Source organism: Miniopterus natalensis, chromosome 4, assembly GCF_054644295.1.
Source record: "Miniopterus natalensis isolate mMinNat1 chromosome 4, mMinNat1.hap1, whole genome shotgun sequence".
NCBI classification, from domain to species: domain Eukaryota; kingdom Metazoa; phylum Chordata; class Mammalia; order Chiroptera; family Miniopteridae; genus Miniopterus; species Miniopterus natalensis.
The window spans coordinates 30,438,496-30,459,090 of NC_142084.1; the positions used below are offsets into that span (position 1 = coordinate 30,438,496).

The window sequence follows — 20,595 nt, forward strand, 5'->3', positions numbered from 1 at the left end:
GTCTTAAAGACCATTCATTTTACATTTCAGAATTTATGCAGTTTTTTCTGATTTATAATATTTCCAATATGTGTTGAAGTGCTAACTATATATGTACACATATGATTTATATGTATATGTATATATCAAGAAATGTTCAATGAATGGAATTTTGATTTAATTTTAACAGTGAAAGAAGCTCCAAAAGATGTTTTTGAGGTATTTCATTAAGGGGATTATTAGAGGAGTAGCATATGTGGTTATACGTGTTTTCATTTGATACTGTGCACTTTGCTGTTTGTAATTTGTGTGGTGTGTAGTTGTAGATAATATATATTAGTTTAACTTAATTGATATATAAATGACATATAATAAACTGCAAATACATAAAGTGCACAATTTGATAAGTTTTGACATATATAAACCTGTGAAACCATTACCACAATCAGGATAACGGACTTAACCATTACCCCAGAAGTTTCCTCGCCTACCTTTGTAATTCTCTCTGTGATTCCCCCCATCATGCCAGGGAGCCAGAGATGCACTTTCTGTCACTTACAGTTAATTTGCATTTTCTACATAAGTGGAGTCATTCACTATGCTCTTTTTTAAAAAAAGGTCTTTATTTATTTCAGAGAGAGGAAGGGAGAGAGAGAGAAGCATCAGTGATGAGTCATTAATTGGTTGCCTCCTGCACGCTCCCCACTGGGGATGATCCTGCAACCCAGGCATGTTCCCTGACTGGGAATCGAACCTTGATCTCCTGGATCATAGGTGGATGCTCAACCACTGAGCCACACTGGCCAGGCAGTATGCTCTCTTTTTTTGAGATTTATTTGTGTTGTGTGTACCTAGTTCATTCCTTACTGCTAAGTAGTAATATTGAATGGATGTAACACTGTCCATTCACCTATTGATGGACATTTGTGTTGATTGTACTTAATTTTTGGCTGTTAGAAATGAAGCTGTTATATAAACATTTGTGTACCAAATTTTGTATGGATATATGTGTTCATTTTTCTTGGGTAAATATCTAGGAGTGGAATGGTTAGATTGTATGGTAGCTATTTGTTTAGCTTTTCAAGAAACTACTAAACTTTTTATTCCCACTGCCACTATGAAAATTCTAGTTATTCCACTTACTCTCTAATATTTGGACCTTCTTAATTTTAGTCATTATAGTAGGTATGTGGTGGTATTGCATTGTAGTTTCGATTTGTATTTCTCTAAAGATGACAAGCACCTTTTCATACACATTTACCATCAGTATATCTTTTAATGAAGTATGTTCAACTCTAGCTCATTTTTCAAAAATTGAGTTGTTTTCTCATTACTGCATTTTGAGAGTTTATTATATACAGGGTGTGACAAAAGCAGGTTTACAGTTGTGAGTACAAGGGACAGTTTATTCTTGTATTATTATGTATTAATGTATTATTTTCCCATACAAACAACTGCAAACCTACTTTTGCCATACCTTGTATATTTCTGATACAAGTTCTTTATTAAATACTTAGGAAATATTTTCCCCCAGCCTGTGGTTTGACTTTCTCTTAACAGTGTCTTTCAAAGGGTAGTTTTTTATCTTTTAAAAGGTGGTATTTGTTTTGCAATATTTAGGTAAGGTATATTACCACAGATTTTGGATATGTTAGTGAAAATGTTCACAGAAGTTACTTCATTCAGAAATACTTTTTGCAGTGTCAGAGTGTCATCAACCAAGGAAATAAGAAGCTACAAAATAAAAAAGAAAGAGAAGACAAATTTGAAAAGAGAAATAACACTGAGTGCAAAGAAACCAGAGAAACAAAATTGGATGGTCCTGGTGAAAATGTCAGTGAGGATGAAGCTCAGTTAAGTAATCAACGAAAGAAAGGTTAGTTCATCTATAACTTCATCTCCGCCCATCTTTTTTATTGAGATATAATTGTATTAGTTTAAGGTATAGAACACAATGATTTGATATATGTATATATTGCAAAGTGACTACCACAATGTTTGGTTAACATCCATCACCTCATAGTCACAATTTTTTCCTTAAGATGAGAACTATTAAAATCTATTCTCAGCAGTTTTCAAATATATAGTACAGTATTGTTAACTATAGTTGCCATGCTGTACATTGCACCTCAGAACTTATTTACCTTATAGTTGTAATTTTGTATCTTTTGACCATCTTCACTCATTTCTCCCATCACTCACCTGTGTTCTGTTTCTTTGAGTTTGGCTTTTCTAGACTCCACATTTAAGTGAGATTATACAGTATTTGTTTTTCTCTGTCTCACTTATTTCATAGCATAATGCCCTCAAAGTATTTCTATGTTGTTGAAAAAGACAGGATTTTCTTCTTTCTCCTGGCTGAATAATCCATTGTATATGTATGCACATTTTTGTTAACCATTTATATATCAATGGACTGTTTCCATGTCTTGGCTGTTGTAAATTATGTGGCCCTGGTGAAAATGTCAGTGGGAATGAGGCTCAGTCAAGTAATCATTGAAAGAGAGGTTAGTTTATATGCTCATTTTTGTTTTATTTTCTGGAAGACAGTTGTAGTAATGAAGAATTGTGTTTAATCAGTTGATGCCTGATAGTCACCAATGAGTATTTTGGATTTTTTTCAGGATAGCATCTGCAGTGGTAACTGATTTGCTTTTGTAACATTCATTTCTGAGCTATTCCCCTTGACTTTTTTTTTTATGTAAGAATGGAATGAAAATGGGCTTACATAGGTGAGTGTAGATATATGATTGTAAAGTTGTGTAAAGCTATTGTTAATTATTTATTTATTCTTATTGATTTTAAAGAGTAGAAGGGAGAGAGAAAAACCACATGACTGAGAGAGAGAAACATGCTTGGCTGCCTCCCGAACACACCCTGCCCAGGGATCGAACCAGAAACCTGGGTATGTGCCTGGATCGGGAATGGAACCTGCCATCCTCTGGTGCATGGGAGGACCAGCCACACAGGCCAGGGGGTGATAGCTGTTGTTTTTTCAATGTGCATTGCAACTCCTTCCTGTCTTTCAGGGAGTTCTGAGAAAATGGTTTTCTCAGAGAAAAGTGAGAACAGTTTTGGTAAATGTTCCTGCCTCATGGCACACCCTCATTGAATCACACTTTGAAGGAAAAAATACCAACCTTACATCCTTTTCCGTATTCTCAGAATTTTTCCTGTGTCTAGGGGCACATTATGATTTAACTGCTTTGTAAAACCATTTATTTATCAGTGATGTGCACCTATGTAAAAGTGTCTGCAGGAGCCTTTTGGCAGAAAATTCTTTAAACTGTGAGAAGATCAGTAGCTGAGGCAAGGTGAACATTGGGGAGAGTGGCAGCAGATGCTATTGGAGGGGTAGGCACAGTCTATGTTATTCAGGGCTCAAACTTGGAATTAGCATTTTGAGTTCCATGGGAAGACATTGAAGCATTTTAATTCAGGGAGGTTATAATGCATGAGAGGGGACATTTCTTGATGCAGTAGTTGTCAGCCAACTTGTTTAATAATAGAAGTAGCAATCTACTCTGTATTCAGCACTTACTTGATTATTATTTTAATGATTATCTAATCAGATTCAGGGTAAACATTAGGCTCACTTGGTACAATGAGCCAAGGCTAATTGCTCAAAGATAATGCCAACAGGGCAACCATGCAGTTATATTAGGAAAAAGTTCTTAAACCTTTTTCATGCTTCTTAGACACATAGGTAGTCTTTTTGCCTGTCTAGAATTCATAAGATAGCAGACCTGTCATTCTGCTGTAAGGTTTGTCTTCCTTGTTAATTGCTTCAATTAAAACTATCGGCAATGCTAAAGTCCAGGTGTTTATCGTTAGAGTAATTTGTATACTCAAGCCATGAATTGATTCTCCTTAGAGTGCACTGTTTTCTTTTTTCAAAATGTCTTTATTGATTTCAGTGAGAGGAAGGGAGAGAGAGGAGTATCAGTGATGAGTCATTAATCAGCTGCCTTCTGCACGTTCCCCCCGGGACGGAGCCTGCAACCCAGGCATGTGCCTTGACTGGGAATTGGTCAATCTCAAACTCCTGGATCATAGGTCGATGCTCAACCACTGAGCCACACCGGCTGGGCTAGAGCACACATTTTTATCTTCAAATGAAAGGCTTGTTTATGCCAAAGAATCTCGATACAATTTGTAGAGTTTTTAGATTATTTCATATTCTCCTCATCTGTCCATATGTTGTAGGATTTATAGGAAGTCAGTATTGTAGTTGCACACTAAATATTCTCTTTCCCTTAATTACCTTAATAGTGTTTCCATTGCTTATGAGTCTTTTGTTTAGTCAAAAAAATATATTGGTCAAAAGACTGAACATTTTGTAACCTTAACTGTGGAATCCATGAATAGGTAATCTTGAGAATTACACTATAACAATTACACTGTCTTTTAGTCAACAAGAAAAGTTAAGTTGCTTATATCTCTTAAGAAGTTAGGAAAATGTGTATAGTAGCTTTAAAAAAGATTTATTAAATGCAATTAGACACATTTTATACTTGAATTTTGAGAAACTTCTTTTAGTAGTAGTAATGCTGGATAAGTAAATATTTTAGATAGTAATTTAAAACAAAGTTTTTGAATCACTATCCAAGCTTTCCACTGTGTACATTATGTCTTAACAGGTATACCCCATTATCAAGCCCTAAGAATCAAATGTTCGATGGGAGTAGTGTGTGCATGTACTATTCTTGAATACCTTATCCATTAGAAATAAACAGAAGAGTGAGCATTTTACTTAAAAGCAAAAGAATTCCAGTGATACTTTACCACTGGATTTTTCACTTGATTTTTAGAAATATTATTTGCACAAAATACTTTATGGAGCTGTATAAGAAGAAAATAATTTTGGGTGCTCTACAGATAATCTCTTTAGGAACAAATTAAGTCTCTTAATTTAAATTTAGAGTTCATTTTTTAATTTTTTATTTATTTTATTTTTTCCATCACCATATATCCCCTTTATACCCTTTCCCACCTCCCCACCCCACTGCAGTCACCACAGTTGTCCATGAGTTCTCTCTTTTTCCCCTCCTTTTTTGCTCAATCTCTTCACCCCTCCTCCACAAACACCCATTCCCTCCACCAGAGCTGCCTGCCTGCTCTCCTAGCTGACTTATTTCACTTAGCGTAATGTTCTCCAGGACCATCCATGCTGTCATAAAGGATAAAATTTCCTTCCTTTTTACAACAGAGTAATATTCCACTGTGTAAATGTACCACAGCATTTTTCTCCACTCATCTACTGAGGGCCTCTTTGGCCACTTCTAAATCTTGGCTATTGTAAATAATGCTGCAATGAACATAGGGGTACATATATTCTTTTAAATTACTGTTTTGAGTTTCTTCGGATATATACCCAGAAGTGGAAATGCTGGGTTATAAGACTGTTCCATTTTTAATTTTCTGAGGCAACTCCATACTGCTTTCCACAGTGGCTGTACCAATCTGCATTCCCACCAACAGTGCACAAGGGTTCCTTTTTTTACATAACCTTGCCAGCACTTGATTGTGGATTTATTGATGATAGCCATTCCAACAGGTGTGAGGTGATACCTCAAGAGTCCTTTCAAAATTACAAAGTTTGATTTAAAATTGTGCGTTGTCATTAAATGATTCTATTTTGTTTTCTTCAAGCTAATAAGCACAAGTGGGTACCACTCCACTTAGATGATGTAAGACCAGATAGTCAAGAAAGACCAGGATCCCGAAACAGCTCAAGATGTCAACCTGAAACAAATAAATCATCACATAACAATAGGAGAAGTGATACACGAAGTAAGTTACACTCTAAGAGAAGAATAACTAAGGAACTTTTTCTTAATGCTTATTATTTTAATGGCCATGTGTAGTGTAAGCTCTTTGAGAGTAAGTTGCAGACATTGTTCCTCTTTAACCCCAAATACCTTCAGAGTATATATTGTGAGAACAGTAATGCAGTGTGACTGTCCACTGACAGATTTTTCCAATAATGTCCCTTACTGGTTTCCCCCTCTTTTTTCTAGGATCTAATCTGGATCACACATTGCTCTTAGTTGTCTTTTGTCTTTAGTCTCCATTAGTCTGGAATAGTTCTTTTGCTTTTGTCTGTTGTGACATTGATTTTTTAAATTTAAATGTTTTTATTGATTTCAGAGAGAGGAAGGGAGAGGGGGGAGAGAGAGCGTCATTGATCCACTGACCCCCCCATGCCCCCTACTGGAGATCGAGCCCACAACCCAGGCACATGCCCTGACTGGGAATCAAACTGTGACCTCCTGGTTTGCAGGTCGATGCTTTACCACTGAGCCATGCCGGCAGGGTATGACATTGATTTTTTTCTGAAGACTGCAGAACAGATATACCTCACTTTGGGTTTTGTGGTGTTTCCCCATAGTTGGATTGGCTTATGAGTTTTTGGCAGGAGTACTACAAAAGTTAAGTGGTTTTTTTTCTCTGAGCATCACATGGAACTGCACATGATCTTGTTTTATTTTGTTGGTGATGATAACTTTAAGCCCTTAATAAGTTGATGTACTCCAGACTTCTTTATTGTAAAGATACTCTTTCTCCTTTGTAATTAATGTTATTTGTGGAACAAGACTTTGCTGTGGGAATCTAAGACTTTTCACGTGAGCTTTAGTTTTCATTGATGAGTCTTGCCTGATTCAGTTATTACCATGATAGTTGCAAATATTGATTTTTTTCTTACTGCTTTATTCCTTCCTTATTTGTTTGCATTCCACTTGAAAGAACGATTTCCGATTATTATTAGAGTGGACTTATTTTTTTATTTAATTTGATATTCAAATTTTCTCTGATTTGACTAGTAGAAGCCTATTCAGGGTGGTTTCTGGATCCTTTTTAAATCATATATATTAAAACGCACTCATGTTACTGTTACTTTCCCCAACCACAAATCTGCTTTCTGTCCTTTCTTGCCCTTTCTACAATTTCATAAAAATTGAACTGTATATTATATATTATGCACTCTTGTGTGCCCTTTTGCTGAACATGTTTTTTAGACTCATTGGTAATGTTTCATGTGTCAATAGTTTCTGTATCTTTATTGCAGAATAGTTTTCTGTTGAATGGATATGTACCCCTTTATCCACTCGTCTGTCTATTCATGGATATTTGACTTGTTTCCAGTTTTTGCATACTATAAGTAATGCTGCTATGAACATTTAGGTACAAGTCTTTGTGTGGGCATATGTGTCAGTTTCTCAGTTAAATACTTAGGAGGGCTGGCTTGGTATGGTAAGTGCATATTTAACTTTCTGAGAAATTTGCAGATTGTTTTCCAAATTGGTTTGTACAATTTCACATTCTGATACGCAGTGTTTTTTCCCATTGCTATTTGTTAGGTCATATGTCTTACAGAATTTCACGTATTTTGGATTTTGCTAATTGCTTTGGTCATGATATTCTTTAACATGTTCTTTTATCATTCCTACATATTACTGGTAATAAGAGCTGGAGGTTAGATTAGGTTCAGGTTTATTTTTGTTTTGGTAATAATACTTCATATTTTGTTTGTCTTAATGTATCACAGCAGTTGGACTAATATGTCTAGATATCTCATATTCAGTTCTCTTAAGGTAGACTTGATTCAGGTGTTATTAGCCTTATCTATCCATCATAAATGTCCCATCAACTTTTCATTTAATGGTATTATTTTCATTGAAAATAGTTTCCCAGATATATTATTTCAACAGAGTTTGCTCAGATCTCTGAAAGCGAAAGACAGGAAATATGTAGAAGCAATTAAATGAGCATTTCATGAGGCTTTATAGTTTTCTGCTACAATCTTTTAAGTCTGATCATTTTTAAGGCACATTGTCCTATGAATGGAGAAGGCCTAAGAAAATTTTAGAAACATGATATTATCACTTAAAAATTTCTAATTATGATAGGAAAAAATCTGAACACACGAAAGTAGAAAGAATTGTACTGTGAATACTTGGCTAACCACTAGAGAGATTTAGTAAGTTTGCTATATTTAATTCATCCATCTGCTGAATCATTTGAAAGTAACTTGCTGCAAATATCATGACACATTAGCTCTGATGTCTTGAAAATACAGCATCTAAGGAAATCAACACTAATTCCCTAATTTTATCTAAACTCTAGTCAGTAGTTATATTTACTCAGTTTTCCACAAAATATTCCTTTAAATTAATAAAAGCTGTTTACAGAAATATTTGCCTGATATTGTTGTATCATTGTTTTTCAAATATACCATTTTAGAATGTTTTATTCTAAAAGCAATATATTCAAAATTGAAATTTTTATTTAAATATTGGATATATTAGAAAATACAGGGTTGGGCAAAAGTAGGTTTACTGTTGTGAGTATTTGAAACAGAGTTTATTATTTATTCTTATATATATTTCTCCATACTAACAACTATATAGCTACTTTCCCCTGCTCTGTATACAAGGTTATGAAGAACAACATTATAAATGCATTTTAGCATTACCTTAAACTTTTGTGTGCCTTCTGCAGTTTCATCGCCTTACCTCCCTTCTCAGGAAAAACAAGAAGCATGAGCAGTTATTTTTTAAAATTTTTGTGTGTTTTTTTATTTTATTTTATTTTATTTTTTTTTTTGAAATTGACATCCAGTATGACTGCATTTACGTATTCTTTGGCACGAATTTTTTTAACTTTAGAGAAAGAAAGAAACATTGATTATGAGAGTGAAGCATCAGTTGGTTGCTTCCTACACATGCCCTGGGGTACCAGGAATCAGACCCACAACCTTTTGGTGTATGGGACGATGCTCTAGCCAACTGAGCCACACTAGCCAGGGCTTTACTTACTTAGATTTTATACATGTTGGCTGTATCGCAATGATTCATTCATTTTTTTTATTTCCCCCCGCTAAATGGTATTTCACTATTTGATATAATCTGTTTTGTTGGTGGACATTTTGAATTGTTGCCAATTTCTTGATATTAAAGTGCTTTCATGAACATTTTTATTCATGTTTTCCAGTAAACCTGTTCTCTAGGGTAATTTCTTCAGACTGCAATCTATAAAGATGTATTATGAAATTGGTGTATTGGATCATAATCAAGTGTTTCAAAAAATAGAGAGCCTTTAGGACTTCACATAGTAAATTTTTTTATGACAGTTGTGTTTAAATTACAAAAAAATTTGCTTGTATACTACAGTATAACAGTTTACTATGGTCCAGGCCAGGTGGCTTGGTTGCTTGGAGCATTGTCTGGTATACCAAAAAGGTTTTGGGTTTGATTCCCTTTCATGGCATATAGGTTGCAGGTTCAGTCTCCAGTGGGGAATCAACCAGTAGATGTTTCTCTTTCTCTCTGACTTCCTTTCTCTCTCACTTTCCCTTCCTCTTTCTCTAAAATCAATAAACATGTCCTTGGGTAAGGGTTTAAAAAATAGGCTTACTATGGTTCAGGCAAAAACATTTGGAAAAGACTGTATTATGAAGAGGAATTGCAGGGTCTAGGTCAGTGATCCTCAATGGAAGTGATTTTTATTTTCCTCCCAAGGAAATAACAGTGGTTTTCACAACAGGAGGGGGGAGTGTTGGGAGGTAAGTGAGTGCTACTGGTATCTAGTAGATAGAGGCCATGGATGATGCTAAAAATCCTACAGTATTGCAGAACAGCTCCCCAAACTATACAGTTATCTGGCTCAAAATGTCAATGTTGCCAAGGTTGAAAACCCCAATCTTTACAGTACATGTACCTTCAAATTTGTTAATTATTCCAAAATGGTTTTTGACAGTGGATGTGTCCATTTTTTCTCTTACTAGCAGTATATAAATATTCTGTCTTTACTATCTTGGTCAACAATTGATATTGGCAGGACCTTAAAATGTTTGTCAGAATGGGGCAGATAAAATTTTCTATACTTATTTGCATTTCCTAGGTTGCCCTACCTGTCTCTTAGCTATTTTACCGTGAGTTGTGGTGTATGTGCATGTGTGCGTTTGTATATAAGAGCTTTGTATGACTTCTGTATATTCTGGATATAATTTTTATATTGTATTGCAGATATCTTCTCCCAGTATGTTTTGTGTTTTTCTTTTCTTTTTTCTTTAAAATGTCTTTTACTTAAATAGAAACACCCTTTCCTTAAACAGTTTATGAAAATTATTTTTCCCCCCAGTATATCTTTATTGATTTCAGAGAGAGGAAAGAAGAGGGAGAGGGAGAGATAGAAACATCAATGATGAGAGAGTCATTGATCTAGCCCACAACCCGGACATGTGCCCTGACCGGGAATCGAACCCCGATTGCCTGGATCCTAGGTCGATGCTCCGTGGATCCGCTGAGCCACACCTGGCTGGGCTATGAAAATAGTTTTTTAAAGGAGTTTTATATAGTGTAAGCTCAGTCATCTTGGAACTCCTTGGTAATTTGACAGTGCAGTCTTAGCAAAGAACTTATCTTTTTAGTATGTTACTTTTACTTACTAGAATTTCTGTTTTATATGTCAGTACTTTTATGGGCTCCCTTTTATACCTGGGACATTTTGATAAATTTCTATGGGATCTCAAGTTTTTAGCTATCTAAAGATTTCCTGGTTACTAATAACTAGTTACAAAGTGGGGGAGGGGTGGGTAGTTACCATATTTTCATAAAGATAATCATGTTATTCATAGCTGCAAATTGGAATGTGTAAAAATATTTTTATTTTAAAAAGGTTGGAGACGTGATAGAGAAAAGAGAGATGATCAAGATGAAGTTTCCAGTGTGAGAAGTGAAGGTGGTAATGTCCGAGGCTCCTCTAGAGGACGAGGACGAGGCCGAGGACGCGGAAGAGGCCGAGGACGAGGAAATCCTCGATGTATGACGTGACTTTTTTGTTTTTTTAAATTTAAATGAACTTTGAAGAATGTGTGCAAGCCCTCCGTCGTAGCTTTCTCCACTATCTCATGTTTTACTGATTTATTTGTCTGATGATATAGATGGTTTTATATTTGTTATTCCTTGAAATACTATACTCTGCTTTGAATTTTTCTTTATAGTAACTATTTTTTCTGTTTTTAAAAAAATATGTGACCACTTTCTTTTTCTTTATTCACATCAAGTGAATTTTGATTATTCATATGGTTATCGAGAGCATGGTGAAAGGACTGATCAACCATTTCAAACAGAACTTAATACCAGTATGATGTATTACTATGATGATGGTACAGGCGTACAGGTATATCCTGTGGAAGAAGCATTGCTTAAAGAGTATATTAAGCGCCAAATGTAAGTTGATCAGACGTAAGTGGATGGAATGATAAAATTTGTTGCAGTGTCAAACTTTAATATCACTGATAGTGAATCTGTTCTAACACATTTTATAAGTTGTTTATTAGTAAAATTGCTGGATTTTCATAGCATTTTGTATTGTTTTTTTAAAAAAAGTATGTTTTTATTAATTTTAGAGAAGAAGGGAAAGGGAGAGAGAGAAACATCCATTCTATTGGCTGCCTCCTTAACACCCCTTCCTGGGGATCCAGCCCAAAACCTGGGCATGTGCCCTGACCAGGAAGTGAACCATCAACCTTTTAGTGCACAGGACTCTGCCCAACCAACTGAACCATGCCAGCCAGGGCTGTATTGTTTTTTTTTTAAGGAAATGTTGGTAAAATAAGTAGTCTTTGGCCCTACCTGGTTTGACCTCATGGTTAGAGTGTCAGGCCGAGGACTGAAGGGTCCTGGGTTTGATTCTGGCCAAAGGCACATTCCTTGGTTGCAGGCTCGATCCCCACCCTGGTATGGGCACATGCAGGAAGCAACCAATTGATGTGTCTCTCACATCTATGTTTCTCTCTCTCTTCCCTCCCTTCCCCCCCACCCCCTTCCCGCTCTCTTTTTGAAAAGCAAAGGAAAAATATCCTCGGGTGAGGATTAAAATTAGTGAAAATTTTTTTTAAATGTATATTTGGTTCATGTTATTTATGTGACTACTGCTTTGTCTACTGTTTAGGTATTTCTTTGCTTAAAAGGTATTCTAATGTCATGGCATAATTATCAGTAATTAAGTAGAAAACTATCAGAACTGTATCAAAATTGAACAAGTAAATTGGGCTTATTTGCAAATTTTGCAAATGAATATGAACGGCAAAAAAATAGTGATAGATTATCTTTTTTTTCAGACTCCCTTACTCTATCTAGTTATCATAATAGCTTTCTGAATATTGAAGTTGGTTAGGAGGATATTAGTTCCGTTGTCTTTAAGAGAAAATAACCCCCCTGCATATTAGTATAGTATAGGATGTTTCGCATATTTATATAATGTTTATATAATGGTCAAAAATGTCCCCAAGTGATTTGCATAACTGATTTGCTGGGGGGAAAATTTTTTTTGTTAATCCTTACCAGAGGATATTTATTCTAATTGATTTTTAGAGTAGGAGGGAGGGAAGGAGGTGTGTGTGTGGTGGGGGGGAGAGAAACATCGATGTGAGAGAGACACATCAATTGGTGCCTCCTGCTTGAGCCCTCAACCCAGGGCTGGGGATTGAACCTGCAACCCAGGTACATGCCCTTGCCAGGGAATGAAACCTGTGGCCTTTCCCTGCACTGGCTGATGCTCTAACCACTGAGCAACATTGGCCAGGGCTGATTTGCTGAAATTTTAATTTTTGTATCCTTACAGGGTGAATGCAAAAAGCTATTTTTGAAAGTGCATAAGCATTTTAAAAACACTATCTTTATTTAAGAAAGGAAATGTGCCCTACTTTGTCACTAGAAAATAATTTATCAGTGTCATCATCCAGACATCTCCCTGTGGATTTGATTGGCTTACAATATGAAGCATCTTGTTTATTTTGTTCTTGCTTTGTTACAGTTGCTGCAAACACTGAAGAAAAAGGACCTTTTTATAGGCAGAAAGTGCCTGGCATGGGGTTATCAACTTCAAACCACTATTTCTATCTTTTTGTAACTCTTGCTCCCAGGTCCCTTCTGATACCTGGCAGTGGACATGCAACTGCATGTCAGAATAATCAGCCTCATGTGCTCATATGAGTGAGGGAGGAACAAAGCTACTTCAATGTTGACTAATTACTGGTCATGCAGTGTAGAACCCACTTCTTACTGTAGGACATGGTAATATTCCCTAGGACACTGAACAAAATGTCAGACACAGCACTGGGCATGACTGTTTTTTTTTGTTACTGTTTTAGCAGTAGGGTTTTTGGCAGACGTTAGAGCACTAGATTTAGAATGGCTCTTTACTGTTATCGTCGTTTGATTAGTGGACATCTGAATTTGAGGAGTCCTGCTTTTGACTTTGTGTCTTTGATATTTCTCATAGAGTAGACTCATTGATTAGGGTTTACATTTTTCTCTTTAAGAAGTTACTGAAAAACTACTACTTGTGGAAAATTATGCTAAATGAATTTTGAAGTATGAGTCTTAGTTGATTATGGATGGTTTAATTTTTAAAATAATTATTACTGAAAATATTAGTTTTTATTTTTGATGTCAGAATATTAAAAATGTAAGACTTGATTATTTCTGGCATTGACAGTCCTTGGCATTCAGATTTAGATATAAGTATGTTTATGAGAAGTTTCAAAAAAATACATTCTATAGATAATAGGGTGATTTATTAATTTATTTATATACCATGTTTTTTTCAAAGTACTAGATTAAAAGGCATCTTATTAATGATTCAGAGGAGTTTTTTGTTTAAAGATCAGTTGTAACTTGTGAGTAAATAAAATGTCTTAATGATTGAAAATTTGGAGTTTAAGCATATGTATTTTGTGCTCACCACATGCCAGGCACTGTGAAAGGGATTTTGAAGTATAACAAATTCAGAATGTTTAATTTTTTTAAGACTTAGATTTTTTTCTTCAGTGTTGAGGAGTAAATGACTTACTAATGTTGCTGAAACGTCAGTAGTATTTCACTGACCTAAGGGAGCTTTGCACTCTGATAGTAGGATAAATACAAGAGTATAAAGAAACAACTTGGGCCCAACTGTCATGGCTCAGTGGTTGAGCCTCGACCTGTGAACTAGGAGTTCACAGTTCGATTCCCGGTTCTGGCACATGCTGGGGTTATGGGCTTAATCCCAGTGTGGGGCTGCAGGAGGCAGCCAATCAATGATTCTTTCTCATCATTGATGTTTCTATCTCTCCCTTCCTTTCTCTGAAAGCAATAAAAACATTACCAAAAAAAATCAATTATTGAACTTTTAATGTGTTGGTTAATTCTTAGGTAAAGGTGATTTGTATGGAAGTTACTAGTTTTTTGGGAGATAATCAGTATTCTAAATTTCTTTCTACTCATATATATTTTGGATTATTAACTCGGTAGGATTTTGCTATTTTTTCCCCCAATTACAATTTACATGCAATATTACTTTGTATTAATTTCAGGTGTACATTATAGTGGTTAGCTAATCACATACTTTACAGTGTTCCCCTGATATTTCCAGTGTCCACCTGGCACCATGTCCAATTATTACAATATTATTGACTATATTCCCTATGCTATACTTTACATCCCCATGACTTCGAGTTTTGTAACTACCAATCTGTGCTCCTCAATCTCTTTACCTCTTTTACCCACTTCTTCAACCACCCTCCCCTCTGGCAACCACCAGTCTGTTCTCTGTATCTGAGTCCGTTTTTGTTTTTGTTCATTTATAGTGTTCTTTAGATTCCATGTATAAGTGCTGTCATTTCTTATATTTTTCCTGTGTTATATTAAATCTATATAATGTTGTTATTAAAATAGGTTATTTGAGGCTGATGTTATAAGCAATAGATATTTTTATTTCCTTTTGAATAAATGAAATTTATATTTTGTTATTTTTTTAGTGAATATTACTTCAGTATAGAAAATTTGGAACGGGATTTCTTTCTTAGGAGAAAGATGGATGAACAAGGTTTCTTGCCTATTTCCCTGATTGCTGGTTTCCACCGTGTTCAGGCTCTCACTACAAACCTTAATCTCATTTTAGAGGTAATTATACATTTGCAAAACAAGATAAAGCGGTCTGCACTTTTTGTTTATGCTGTGAACCTAAAACTGTTCTAAAAAATAAATACTTTTGAAATTTTTAAGGAAAATCATTTAAAACTGTCATTGCCTAAGGCTTAGACTGTATCTCATGGCTTTTTCCCATTTTACAAAGCTCAAATAAATTTCTAACCTTGGAAACCCCTTAAATAATTATTAATGATGTTTCCACCTATTTTAAAACTTATCCTTCAAACCTGAATATTCTTGGCTGTTCTTGGTCCTTTAGTCTCCCACTTGTATAAAAGCATGTGTTCTCATTTTTCAAATTTTTGAGAATTTTTAACATGAAACAGGCTAATTTACAAAGTCTTTCTACTTGTATTCTTTATGCTCTTATTAAATCTCTGTCCTGTTCTAGAAATGCATTCAGCATTTTTTATTTTGCCCTTTTTCCTGTATAGTTCTATGAGCTTTCACAGACTTATACCCTTGTGCCCCTTTGTAGCCAGTCCCTTTCCCTATGTCTAGCACCTGGGAACTAGTGACCTGATTTTTGTCACTCGACTTTTGCCTTTTCCAGAATATCATATAAATAATTTATTTTGTAGCCTTTTGTTTATTTCTTTCACTTAGTTTAGTGCTAAGGTTGATTCATGTTGTTGCATGTATCAGTAGTTTGTTTCCAGTTTTTAGAGATGATGTGGACATATATGTTTTCATTTCTAATGGGTAAATATTGATGATTGTGATTGCTTGAATGTATGGTAAGTATATCTGTACTATAAGAAATTGCCAACCTTCCCTGGCTGGGTAGCTCAGTTGATTAGAGCATCATCCCGATATACCAAGATTGTGGGTTAGATCTCCCATCAGGGCTCATACAAGAAGCAACCAATAAATGCATAAGTAAGTGGAACAACAAATCAAGTGTTTCTCTCTCCCTCGCTCTTCCTCCCTTCCTCCCTTCCTCCCCATCTCCCCCCCACCAAATAAAAAAATTGGGGGAAGAAAGATGAATTGCCGACCTATTGTCCAAAGTGGGTTTGAACATTTTGCATGCCCGTTTTGTATGAGGGTTTCATTTGCTCCATGATGAGGTATTGTCAGTTTTTAAAAATAAATCTGTAGTGATTTCTCATTGTTTAAATTTGCATTTCCCTAGTGGCTAATGATGTTGAACATCTTTTCATGTGTTCATTTGCCATTGATGTACATAATTTATTGGAATGTCTGTTCAAATCTTTTGCCTACTTTTATTGGAGTGTTTGTGTGTGTGTTTTGTGTGTGTGTTTAAATAATAAAATTGTAAAGAGTTCTTTATTCTGCCTACAAATCTTTTATGTGTATTTTCCAAATAATTTTTCCCAGTGTTTGACTCTTTTCATTTTCATTTTCACTTTTAAAAAATGTTCTTGGTCTCCTCTTTAGAAAATATGTTTTTATTGATTTTAAGGATGAAGGAGGGAGGGGGAGAGACATTGATTCCCCACTGAGAATCCCTCCTACAACCTTAGCCCTGACCAGGCATCAAAATGGTGAGCTTTTGGGTCGACGCTCAACCAACTGAGCCACACCGGACAGGGTTCATCTTTTCTTAAGACTTCTATAGCAAATTTTTTTGAACACACATGCTGCATGCTTAAGTACAGGTTTTCAAAACACTAAACTAGTGACTATTTGTTGATACGTAATTAATGAGTTCTTTTATTAAAAAAAATTACTTGATGGAGTGTTGTTAATGCATTTGTTTATAGATACTATTCAAATAAAGTTTCTGTATACTCTAATTTGAAGAAAATTTTGTTTTTCCCTATAATGTTTAGTTTTGGAGCAAAATTATCTTCATAGTATAATGAGTGTTTTTTTCTGTATAACTTGTTTTTAAGTTTGAGAGATTTGTTGTTCTACTTATTTTTACATTCATTGGTTGGTTAGCATAGATTAGATTGCCTTTGCCTGTTCTTGTGTAAATGGAGTTCTTCTATCTTGCTGGCTCTTTTATTTGTAGTTTTTGAAATTCATCCATGTCTTTGCAAGATCTGGATATTGGGTTATACTGGTTTGCTGCTGGGATGTTATTGCTTAGAGAGAGTGTTCAGTGGGCAAAACTAGTAAAGTGTATGTTAGAAAAACAAGTAATTCAAACCCTTTACTGTAGAATTCTTCCTTAGTTCCTTTTGTATTTTTAGGCTCCTCTTTCCGTGAGTATTCTGATTCCCATCAAAAGTTTGTTTTAAATAATGTTTAATATTATTTTTAAAGTTATGTCCAGTTGTGGAAAATATAATTTGAGAAGTAAATACTGTACTATTATTAAGGGTATACAAATACGATTTTTTAAAAATGTTTTTATTGATTTCAGAGAGAGAGGAAGGGAGAGGGAGAGATAGAAAAATCAATGATGATGAGAGTCTTTGATCGGCTGCCTCCCACATGCCGCCCACTGGGGATCTAGCCTAAAACCTAGGCATGTGCCCTCACTGGGAATTGAACTGAGATCTCCTGGATCATAGGTCAGTGCTCAACCACTGAGCCATGCTGGCTGGGCAAAATATAAGATTCTTAAAAGTAATACATACGTGTTCTTCAACTAAAATATAACAAGCTTTAACTTAATAAAGTAAACACGTGTGTATGTTGAGTTTTTATATCATATTTGTATTTCTAAATGGTGAGTACCCTTGAATTTTAGTTAAAATTCAGATCAGTAAGGCTTTAATTTTTATTTTAAAGAAATTTTGTTCTAGTTTTATTTTAGCCTTAAAGTTAAGCACATTTATTTTTGAGAAACCCCATAGTCTAGTGGCTAAGACTTCTCCTGGTGGACAGATAAATGATTTGAGTCCTAAGTCATACTAAATCTGATACTAAATATGTGCTCTTTATCAAGTTACCATAGTCCCCCCTTTTCTGGGGATACCAAGTTACCGTAGTCCCCTCTTTTCTGGAGATACTGTCCAAGACCCCAGTGGATGCCCGAAGCTATGGATAGTACCAAGCCATATGTATATTGCATGTACTAAGTTTTTTCGTATACATACATACCTTTTCACTTAAAGGAAACACTTTATGGTTTTTCTTTGGCATATTTGAATTGCCAGCATCACTGCTCTTGTACTTTGGGGCCATTATTAAGGAAAAAGGGTGACTTTTGCAACAAGCACTGTGATACTGTTAACAGTTGACCTGATAATGCAGATGGCTGCTGACTGATTAATAGTCTGTGTGCATATGCTGGACAAACGGACAATTCACATCTAGTGTGAGATTTCATCAAGCTACTCAGAACAATGTGTGTAATTTAAAATTTATGAATTGTTTATTTCTTGAATTTTTCCTTTAATATTTTTGGACCACAATTGACCATGGGTAACTAAAACTACAGAAAGCGAAGCCACAGATAGAGGGGGAACTGCTGTACTTTATTTCTTTGAGCTTTAGTGTTCTCACCTATGAAATATAGGAGTAACTTATAGAATTATTAGGTTATTGAAAATAATGTGCAATTTAAATTTTTGAATGAAAGTTATTTAATAGCTCAAAATTCCTATTTATAGGCACTGAAAGATAGCACAGAAGTGGAAATTGTGGACGAGAAAATGAGAAAAAAGATAGAACCAGAAAAATGGCCAATTCCGGGCCCTCCTCCACGTAGGGTGCCACAAACAGACTTCTCTCAACTGATTGACTGCCCAGAGTTTGTACCAGGCCAAGCCTTTTATTCACATACAGGTAACAGCTTTTTTTCTAGAGCAAACAGTATAACAGTGGGCTTTTTGATGCAGGTTACCTATCTTTTTAAAGATAACGAAATGACTGTTGATGCTCTAAATTCTGTTCATAATTGTCTCCCACACAGAACTATAAATTAAATTGGGATTTAAGAATTATGAGTAAAGGTCTGAGTTTGTACCTGTCTTCTCTTAATTTTACTACATGATTATAGATATATTGTGCTAGTTTTCCTCATGTAATCTTGGAATAGTTCAGTAGGATTGGAATAATCTAAAAGTCTTATACCTCAGAGTGGGGTGGACTTTCTTTAATTTTCTTACCAATGGGCTTCAGCTATGTCTTGAAAAGATGAGATAACCTACCTATATTCTAATGCATAATTGGGGTTCTCTTACAAAGTTATTACAATTATTGATTAAAGAATTGGTGGTATTTAGAATTTCCAAAAACTGCTTTAATGTTAAGATTTTTTTCCTGGATCATTTTTAAGACATTCCCTCTTGGGAAAAAATATGTGTGCTTAAACTTTTTTCAGTCAGGGTGATGATCTACTGATGCTCTTGGATGTCATTTGATCGGAATATGCAGAGGAATAGGTGACTCACTGAAATATCATTATAAATATTGGAACAAATCGTGCTGCAGAAATGAAATCGACCAGAGTTACTTCTGTGCAAGAATGTCTACTCCCAACTCCTTGTGGAGGAGGTTGGGCCAACACTACAGTGGAGATAAACACCTATGTGATGATGGTGATGAGAGAGACCAGAGGACTGCTGTTGTTTTTATAGGAGCTGCCCATTTGTGTGTAATTAGCCTGGGCTGCATGTACTACTTTTTATTCACGGTGGGAAAGTTAATTTTCATTCTGGAAATATTACAAGATTCTGTCTTTTCCTTTTAGACTTATGTACTTGTGTCCAGATCAATAAAGTAGAAATAGGCTTGAGTGGCATTTCCCAGATTGTTAGGTCCTTTGCTATTTAATTGACCTTCAGTATAGTGTACATTGTATAATTCACATGTTGTCATAATATTTCACATGGACTTTAAGATTTATTAATGTGGACACTAAGCGAAAAGAAATTTAAGAAATGAAAGTATTTTTTTCACTCTTTAAGATTTATTTTTGATACACTAGTATGAGGCACCTGCCATCAGAAAAGCACTGATGGATAGTCTCACAAATATTTTTATTTATTGTTTCTTTGATTGTCAGCCCTCTGTGCCTCTGAACCTAGAAAGCAACTTGGGCAAATGTTTTAAAATTTGAAGAATAGTGACATTTTTTAGGTTTTTTTAATAAAGATATGATGTCTGTATAAGTTAGATTAATTTATTGTGTAAATGTGGGGTCCAAGATGATATTTTTAACCTGCTTATGAACAGGCATTAGTTGAGTTAGTTAAAATAGAAAACACTTCTTCCACAGAGTAGCTAAGATAAGTCAGTCAAGTTGGTGATGCCTGTTCATTAGCCGTTTATTCATTATTAATAAAATTACAGGAATAAAATCACAATGTCTTGTAAATTTTTGTCTTTTTTTAATATACTCATTTACACACACATACATATCGCCTGAAACAATTCAAAGTATATTTAAAATGTTAAAAAATATTAGGTTCTTTAGATTATACATCAGAAACCAGATGGATAATGAAGGCATTATAGAAAGATGGAATGTCCTTGGATTATGCTTACTCACATTACATCATAGGAATAATTAGTAAATTCAGCCTTTTCCTGTGAATACCCAAATTTCTGACCTTAACAATTCTCCTCTGATAAGAAAGCCTTAGGTTCCTAAATTCAGTAGATTGTACTGTCACCACATATTTGAAATGGAAATAAGGGATAGAAAATTTAGATTATTTGTACTCGTATGTAGAGAAAAGTAGTGAAACTTTTATCTATATCCTTTTTACTCAAG

At 35.0% G+C, this 20,595-nt stretch overlaps 1 protein-coding gene across 1 annotated transcript in view; it reads left to right on the forward strand.

The window, feature by feature from the left end:
- LARP1B (La ribonucleoprotein 1B) overlaps positions 1-20,595 on the forward strand; it is a 79,108-nt gene that overhangs the window by 9,985 nt on the left and 48,528 nt on the right. The window contains exons 4-9 of the mRNA XM_087816479.1: positions 1,681-1,855; positions 5,632-5,772; positions 10,660-10,803; positions 11,048-11,213; positions 14,786-14,930; positions 18,488-18,662. Of these exons, the coding sequence (XP_087672605.1) occupies positions 1,681-1,855; positions 5,632-5,772; positions 10,660-10,803; positions 11,048-11,213; positions 14,786-14,930; positions 18,488-18,662 (946 nt within the window). The remainder of the gene's footprint in view (positions 1-1,680; positions 1,856-5,631; positions 5,773-10,659; positions 10,804-11,047; positions 11,214-14,785; positions 14,931-18,487; positions 18,663-20,595) is intronic.